The 8,128-nt window shown below is 65.8% G+C and overlaps 1 protein-coding gene across 1 annotated transcript; it reads right to left on the bottom strand.

Annotated features, from left to right (window-relative positions):
* Window positions 1-56: 56 nt before the first annotated feature.
* On the bottom strand, window positions 57-5,436 carry UBALD2 (UBA like domain containing 2). Its single transcript, XM_082326562.1, has 3 exons — window positions 5,245-5,436; window positions 4,660-4,722; window positions 57-1,135 (listed from the first exon to the last, which is right to left on the bottom strand). Exons 1-3 carry the CDS (start codon window positions 5,362-5,364, stop codon window positions 815-817), a joined length of 504 nt encoding a protein of 167 aa, XP_082182688.1. The 5' UTR covers window positions 5,365-5,436; the 3' UTR covers window positions 57-814.
* Window positions 5,437-8,128: the final 2,692 nt, after the last annotated feature.

The raw sequence follows: 8,128 nt of genomic DNA on the forward strand, positions 1-8,128 counted from the left end.
AAAAGGCAGGGACAGCTGGTGTTAAAAAAGTGATTTTTTTTTTTTTTTTAATTATTTTTAAATTAATAAAAAACCTTCAACCTGTTTTTTCTTTTTTTTTTTTGTTTTGTTTGTGTTTTTTTAAGCAAGATTGATTTGAAAACTAAAAAACCCCCCAGCTCCCCCCTCCCCCGGGAAGGGCCACGAACGGCGGTTGCAGGGCTGGGGGGCATCCCCTCGGTACCCCCGGCCCCCAGGTCAGCCCCCGGCCCTGGAGGGTGCGGAGGGAGGGAGGACGGGCCGGGGGCCGGGGGGCTGTGCAAGAGGCTGGGCTGTTTCGGAAGGCAGAGGAGAGGCGCGCTTTGCTCTGGGCGCTGCAACAAGCGTCCGGGAAACCCAGAGCCGGGGGGCCAGCGGCTCTGTGCCCCATGGCCACGATCCGGGCTGCTGACAGCCGCCTCCGGCCGCTTATTTTTTGTTATCCCTCCCCTTCCCTCTCCTGCCCTGCTGCAGGGATGCTGGGGGTAGGGATCCCCCTGCCGCCCAGCAGCCGCCTCCATGCTGCTGCTCCTTCTCTCTGGATTTATATACATTAGATATATTTATATATTATAGTTATATATTTAAAAAAAAAAAACGGGGGGAGAAAAGACCAGCTAGCAACTCTTGCAGAGGCTCTTGTGGGCCGGTGCCCTCCCCGACAGCATGTTCCCCCCCCCCAAAAATAATAATAAAGCCTAGAAAATGATTCCAGTGCGTTTCTCGGGGAGCCCCTGCTCCCAAACGCCCTGGCCCAGACCCCCCCGGTTCCCCCCCCCCCTCCGCCATCCCAGTCTTATCTCTGGCCGTCCATGGTGGCCACGGCTTTCTGTGGGGGGGCGGCGGGCGGGGGCGCGGGGGGCCAGGCGGGCTGCGGGTGGTGCAGGTGGTGGTGCAGGCCGTGGGCGGTGGGCGAGGAGGGGGGCAGCCAGGCGGGCTGGTGGCTCGGGGGCGAGGAGGCCCAGAAGGGGCTGAAGCTCCCCGGGGGGGAGCAGGCCATGGAGGTGATGGGGCTGTTGCTGCTCTGCAGGCTCTCGGAGGTCCGCAGCTTGGAGAACATGGCCAGAGCGTCCGGGAAGTTGGGCGGCGTGGCCGGCGTGTTGCTGGGGGTGCACATCTGCGGGGGAGAGGAGAGGGTGGGTGTCAGATTGGTTACAGATGCTTTTGGGGTCCCAACCCGCCTGCAAGAGCTGGACCCATCACCGGGGATCCCGACTGCGTCCCACACCTGGGACCCCCGGCCCCAGGGGACGCTCGGAGCGCAGGCCTGGCTGGTGTTGGGGTCCCCGGCACTGCTGTGCAGCCAAGGGTCTGGGCGGCTCCCCCGAAGGCGCAGGGGCTGTGTGGGGAGGGTCCCCAGCCCAGCCTGGGAAGGACATTTTGAACCATCCAGGGTGCTCGAAGCACTGGGGGGCAGCGGGTTTGGGGAGGGGGACGCTGCTCTGATGCCAGCTGCCCCATGGGATGCGGCTGCTCCAACGGGGTCCGGCACGATGGGTGGGGAGGGTGTTGGGGTCCCACCTGGCCCTGCAGGACCCCCCCTCCGCACCCCGTTAGGGCACAGCGGGTGAAGGCAGCGGGGTCCCCCGGGACGCGAGGCGGCGGCCGGGCCCTGCGCGGTTCCTGGTACGGCCCCTGCCTTCTGTGTACCCGGCTAAATTTAGCACCCGCCGCCCTCCCGCCCGCCCGGTGACGGATCCGGCCCTTTTCGCAGCCGAGCTCGCCAGCAGAGGAAAATCCGGTGGGGGGGACCCGGCTCCGGGGCTGGTGGCACCCAGGACCCCGATTCAGCAAAGCACTTGCAGCGCTCTGGGTATGGGGGGCTGCTAAAGCCCCCCACAGGGGCTGCGCAGGGGGCTTCACCCCAGTGGTGCAGAGCAGGGTGGACCCCTGCCCTCTTTCTTTATCCCTAGAGCGGGGGTGGCTGGCAGGGAGCAGCGTGATGCCCCAGGCTGCTCTGAACATACACATGGGGGGTCAGAAATAGCGGTGCTTTGTCCAGCCCGGTCCCCAGGGGGGAACGGTCTCGGGGGGCATTCCCCCCCCGCCGGACCTGTCGAGCAAAACTCAGCGCGGCTGCACAGGGTGCACGCACGGGGAAGGGGCAGATGCACGGGGGGCAGGGGGTGCACTGGGAGGGGATGCATGGACACGGAGGTGCTGCGTGTGCGGGGGAGCTTCGCCCCTCTGGGTTAAATCCACCCCAAATCCCCGTTGTCCTGATGGAGCCGTGGCTCCCGCCGGAGCCCGAGGCGCAGCTGAGCAGCGCGTCCCGCTGCTGACGGGGATGTCGAGTGGTGCCAAGGGGCCGGGCAGCGTCTGCTGCCTCCAGCTTCTGCTGCCTTTAGCAAGGGGGAATCGGGGAGATGCTTCTGACGGGGAAGAGCTGCCGCATCTCCCCCTCCCCGGGGCTTAGCCCGGGATTTGCCCCTGGCTGGGGCTCGGCAGCCCCAGCTGTTCCCCAGCACACGCAAACCCCCAAATGCCCCTTGCGGGCTCCTCCAGATCCCCGGCCCGGCCGTCCCTGGCGACCACCGGGATGTGAGGAGCGGCCGGGGCGCTGCGGGGGCTCCCTGCTGGGGGGTCCCAGCCGGACCTGTCTGCAGGGGGGCTCCCCCAGCCCGGGGACGCAGCGGCCGGCAGCCCCACCGCGGCAGGGGACGGGCGAGGACCCATGGGTGCGCAGGGCCAGGGCACCCCAAAAACGCGATCACGGCCAGGCTACCGCCGAAGGGGCTCATGGCGAGCCAGGGATGTTCTTCCCTTGCCGCGCACAGACTTTGGGAGAACTCATCTGAGAGCTCACCTCGAAGTGCTGGTAAGCCAGCTTTTTTTGTGTTTGTTTTTTGTTGTTTGTTTTTTAAATAGCCTATAAATTTAGCAGTATCTGAAAAGATACTTGTTGCAAAAAAAAAAAAATAAAAAAAAACTAAACAAAAAAACCCAAAAGAAACAAACAAAAAAACCCAAACAACAAAAAAAAAGCCCCAACAAAAACTTCCAAGTGACTGTGTTTTGGGGGGAAAAAAGAACAAAAACAAACAAACAAAAAAACAAAAACAAAAAAACCCAAACAAACAAACAAACAAAAAAACCCAACCAACCAACCAACACCACAGCCGTACACACACACGCGCGCCAACCATCAGCCCTGGACTGAGGTCGGAGGCCACGCTGGAAGGGGGACACGGCTCTGAGCTTCTGGGGTGGTGCTTGCTGGATTCATTTAAAATACTCATTTAAAAAAAAAGAACTGCCATGTAATGATGATTGCCTTCCTCCTCCAACACTTTTTGTTAAGGAGGCGCTCGGCTGTCAGAGGGTCGGTCCCACCGCACCGGCACACCGAACAGCCCGGGCGAGTCCCGTCCCCGCAGCCCGGGCCCGCGGGGGCTTTGCCGGGTGCGGGGAGCCTCCCCTCCGCGGGGGCGAAGGCGATGTGCCGCCCCACGCCGCAACGCTGCTGCGCTCGCAGCTTTGTTCGCCGCCGCTTGAAAAAGAAATAGAAACTGCGACCGTAAAGCCCCTCGCCCCCTGCCCCAGCCACGCGGGGCATTTTAAGCCGCAGAAATCAGGATGCTGGGGGGGTGTAGCAGCAAAAAAATGCCAAAAAATGCGAGGCGGGAGGATCTGGGGAGAGGGTGAAAGGTATTTTGTCACCACGTGGAGCACACGGTGTTAGGAAAACACCATGGGGATGGGGAGAGCCGTCCTGCCCCGGACCCCGGGTGGGGGCGGTCGTGGTGCTCGGGGTGGGAGGTGGGTGCCGTGCCGTCCGTCGCGGGATGGGTTTCACCGGAGCGGCTCCGCATCCCGCTTCCGGCAGCCGCCGGCAGGAATCGCCCCGACGACGCTTTTGGTGTGAAAACACGGCGAGGCCTGGATCCGGCCGGCAGCTCCCGCCTGCTCTCCCGTCCCCTCTCCCACCGGGAAAGAGGGGTCTCCCAGAGATGAGCCTTTGCGAGCTCCCCGAGGCGGCGAGAAAACGTGCAGGGGGAGGAGGAATTAAACTAAAAGGGGTTTAAGTGGGAGCCGGCCGGCAAAATGACTTTCTCTGAGAGACAGCACGCTTGCTGCCGGTGATGCCGGGCCGGCTGGCGATTTCCTGACAGCATGAGAAAAGGGGAAAAAAATGGGCTTAGCCCAGACCCCTCTCCTTCCCCCATGCGCGGCACCGTTCGGTTCCCTTAACAGGAAAAAAAAAAAAGATATTAAAAAAAAAACAAACCCAAAACACAGCAGAAACCACGCAGAGGGGAACAACTTCCTCCCCCGGCCCAGGGGCCGTGCCCTCGGCCAAGGTCAAGCGGCGTTTGGGGAGCGGGGGGCCGGCGGCGCGTCCCCCCGGCCCGGGGAGCCCAACTTCCAGCGCGATGCTCGCGGAGACAAACTATTTCCTGGCAGACATTTTAGCTCGTGTTTACATTCGCCGGCTGCGTGTTCCTCCTCCGGGCGCAGAGCAACATGGCTGGCAGGGGAGCTGACAGCTCCGCGTCCCGGGGGGCCGGGGGTCCCGGGGGGGCTGGAGCCGGGGGGTGGGGAGCGTTGGGGCGAGGTAGCGGGGGGGGGGGGGTTAAAGGTGGTTTTGGGGGTGTGGGGGGGGTGGGAGGGATGGCTGGGGGGTGCGGGGGTCCCACTTACCATCTGGGGGGGGTGGTGGCTGCTGGGGATGTTGGTCTCCTGGAAGAAGGCGCTCAGGGCCGTCTGTGGGGACAAGGCGTCAGCCCCAGCCCACCCGAGACAAAGCGGGAAGGAAAACACGGCCCCCCCCCAATTCCCCCCTCCCCGTGGGACCGCCCCGGGGGCACCCACGCCCCCCCCCAGCCCTCAGGCGGGGGAGCCCGGCGCTGCCCTTCCCCCGACCCCCTCGCGATCGCGTCCCCCGGCCGCGGGGGCTCCCCACGCGGGGCGCACAGCCCGCCCCCCTTGTTTACAGGGGCTCCCACCCCCGGCGAAGGCCGCGGCCCGCAGCCCCCGCTCCGGCCCGGGTGTAAACAGCCCGGGGGGGCTCGGAGCCGGCTCCCCCGCCCCGCGTGGGTGCTGCGGGGGCCCGGCGGCCCGGCCACGGTCGGTGGGCCGCGGCTGGCCGGCCTCCCCCCGCCGCTCCGCCCCGTGGCTCCGCGGGCAGGGGGGCGGCGGGGGCTGTCGGTTCGGGGTGTCCCGGTTTAGGGGCGGGGGGGGGGGGGGGTGTCCCGGTTTTGGGGGGGGGGGGGGGGCGGCCCGTACCTCGAACTGCCAGTGGGCCGCCTGCAGCAGCTGCTTGGCCTGGTCGGCGGCGCAGCCGGCCGCCAGCACGAACTGGTTGATCATCACCTGGTGCCGCAGCTCCTCCATGTTCACCGACATGGCGGGGGGGCCCCGCCGCGCTGCCGCCCCGCGCGCGCCGACACCGGGGGGCGGCGGAGGGGGGGCACCGGAGGGGGGGGGGGCGCGCACGGGGAGGCCCCGCCCCCGCGCCCTGATTGGCCGCCGCCGCGCCGCCCGCCCCGACGGGCGTTCGGTTCGAATCTTCCAGCTGCCCCGCCGCCGCGCCCCGCCCCGCCGCCCTCCCATTGGCGGAACCTTGTGTTTTGGCTGCGGGCGGCGCCGCTATTGGCCGTTGCACGCTCGGGGAGGGCGGGGCGGATGGCGGAAGGAGCGGCCCGGTCGCTGATTGGGTGCGTGGCGAGGTTGGGTGGTTTTTTTTCCCCCCGGCAGGCGTTGGTGACGTCACGCCCATTGAGGAGGTTCATTGAGAGGCGCGGGGCGGGGGCGCGCCGCCACCCGCCGGCAGCGGGGCCGCTCCGGGCGGGGCCTCCCCGTTACCCCGGGGCAGGGACCCCGGCCCGCGCTCACCCGCGCCCCCCCGGGAAGGCCTGGGCAGGAGCGGCGCAGGCGGAGCGGAGCTCCCGGCGCGGGGGGTTCGGGCCCTGTTGCAATACACGGTTTAAAATCCCGGTGAGCTTCAGCCGCGGCCCAGGGGCGAGCGAGCCCCCCCCGCCCGCCGGGTGCGGGGACCGAGCGGGACCGGTGCGGTGCTCGCCTGGAAGCCTTTGATTAAAAAAGGAAAAGCGGCGTTTAAGATCCAAAGGAACAACCCGGGGGCTTCGCGAGTGGATGGCGTGAAAATAGATGGGGCTGAAAAGAGCCCTTGGAGGCTGGGCTGCGGCGGTGGCGAGGAGCCGGCCGAGGGGCTGCAGAGGCACGGGGCCGGGGCCGTCGAGGGGGCGTCTGCGGGCGGTTGCCCCACGGCAGCCGGGGTGCGAGGGCCCGCCTGGGACTTCTGCAAGGTCCCGGTGGTCCCGCGGTTCGGCAGCAGCACACGGTGCTCCCCCAGCCCGGCTCGGCTGCCCGGTGCAGCCGAGAAGCGGTGCCAGCGCCTGGTTCCCCCGGGCTGGATGCCAGCCTGGGGTGCTCGGGGGGACGCTACTCACCGGGGTGCAGCCATGGGTACGGAGGGTCCCGCTTGCGCAACTGAGATTCTGGCAGCTTCATCCTCCTGGGGCAAAACCAGCCCTAAGGCGGGTGGAGGTGCGAGAGGAACAACCCCAGGAGAAGCCGGGCCCCCGAACCCGCCTGCCTCCTGCGCGCAGCCCCTTTACACGGAGCCCCGGAGAGCGCTCGGGACCTCCCGCTTGCCAGAAGCCCCCGCGTGTGTGCACAGCCCGGCTTCTCGCTGAGTTAGCAAAGCTGCCAGCAGCCGGCCTCGGGTGGTGCCTGCCTGGAAAACCCACGGAAACGCTGCTTGTGAGCCCTCGCTTGCAAACCGGCGGGGCTCACGCAGGCAACGGGCGTCCGAGGCCGTGATAAAACGCAGCATTTGTGACATTTGGAAGGGCAGGTGAGACCTTCAGTCCTTGGAAATGAAACTCTCTGCCCAGCTGGCTGCGGAGCCATGAGACTGTTGCAAACACCTCTCTGCTTTTCCCAGTGCAGCAACCAGCTGGTGGAAAAGCCCCTTTTTGGGGCAGGATCTGCAGCAAGGGCAGGATTCACCATTGACCCTCCCTGGCCTGATCCTGCCCGAGGTGCTCGTCCATCCTCCCCGGTGTGGGGTCACCCCTCCGGGCCAGGTGTGGGCTCCCAGCACCTCACCCCACCTTCCCAGCCAGGAGCTGCTCCGGGATCCGGCCTGGGGAGGGATAACGATGCAGCAGCCCTCACTGGGGCTCAGCACCCGCCAAGGAGGGGCCCGTCCCCTCGCCTGCCATTGCCACGCTGCGGGGCGGAGGCAGCCTCTCACTGGGGCTGGGTGGGGAGAGCTGGGGCACCGTCTGGGGAAGGAGAAGGGCCAAAGGAGGGGGGAGGCTGGGGCCAGGGCCAGCCCGGGGGGGGTTGTTGGCTCTGCAGCATGTGCCAGTGACTGCTGGAGGAGCTGGGAATGCACTGGGAATACTGGGTATATGGGCAAACATTTGCTGCCGTGGGAGAGCTGCTCACTGTCCTGTTTAACCTTTGAGCAAACTGTTGCGCCCTCCCGTGCCTCAGTTTCCCTCTCGGCACAAGGAGGCAGGAGCAGGGGCCCCTTTCCCTGCCAAACACACGCACCGAATCCCACGGCCGGGCACCACGGCGCTTCAGACTTGCATCTTGCCCAGCAGCAGGCGCATTTGGGGGTTAAACGTTGCTTTTTCTCTGTGCGTTGGACTCCCCCTCCCTGCAGCCCCGCCGGGTCAGCCCCGCTGGGGTTTGTCCTGGCTTTACGTGTGCTGGGGCCTGGCGCGGATGCGGCCGGGCGGGCTGGGGAGGGAACCTGCCCTCGAAGCCGTATCGTCACCCAGCGCCTGCCTGCGCTCCCGCGCTCCACTGCGGCACTGTCCTACAAAATCCTCTGCTGCAGTAATCGCCGAGAAAAAAAAAAACCACAAGCCGTGCATGCACGCAGCAGCTCTGCGTGTAATGACTGCTGGGTTATGGATCTGCACGGGGATAACTTTGAATTATTATCTGCACTAAAACCCTGCAGTCTGTTGTGTGCCGGTAATGAAATGTGCTGGCTCCCTCTCCCAGGCTCGCGTTTCTTGCTGCCATTGCTGGCTGGAGCGAGGCAGGAGAGCAGGGCCGCGCCGGCAGCTCAGCAATGCTGGGCTGTGCTAGATTTTTAAATGCTCCATCTGCAGAGCAGGCTCCC

Source organism: Platalea leucorodia (assembly GCF_965183815.1).
Source record: "Platalea leucorodia genome assembly, chromosome: 14".
Taxonomy (NCBI): domain Eukaryota; kingdom Metazoa; phylum Chordata; class Aves; order Pelecaniformes; family Threskiornithidae; genus Platalea; species Platalea leucorodia.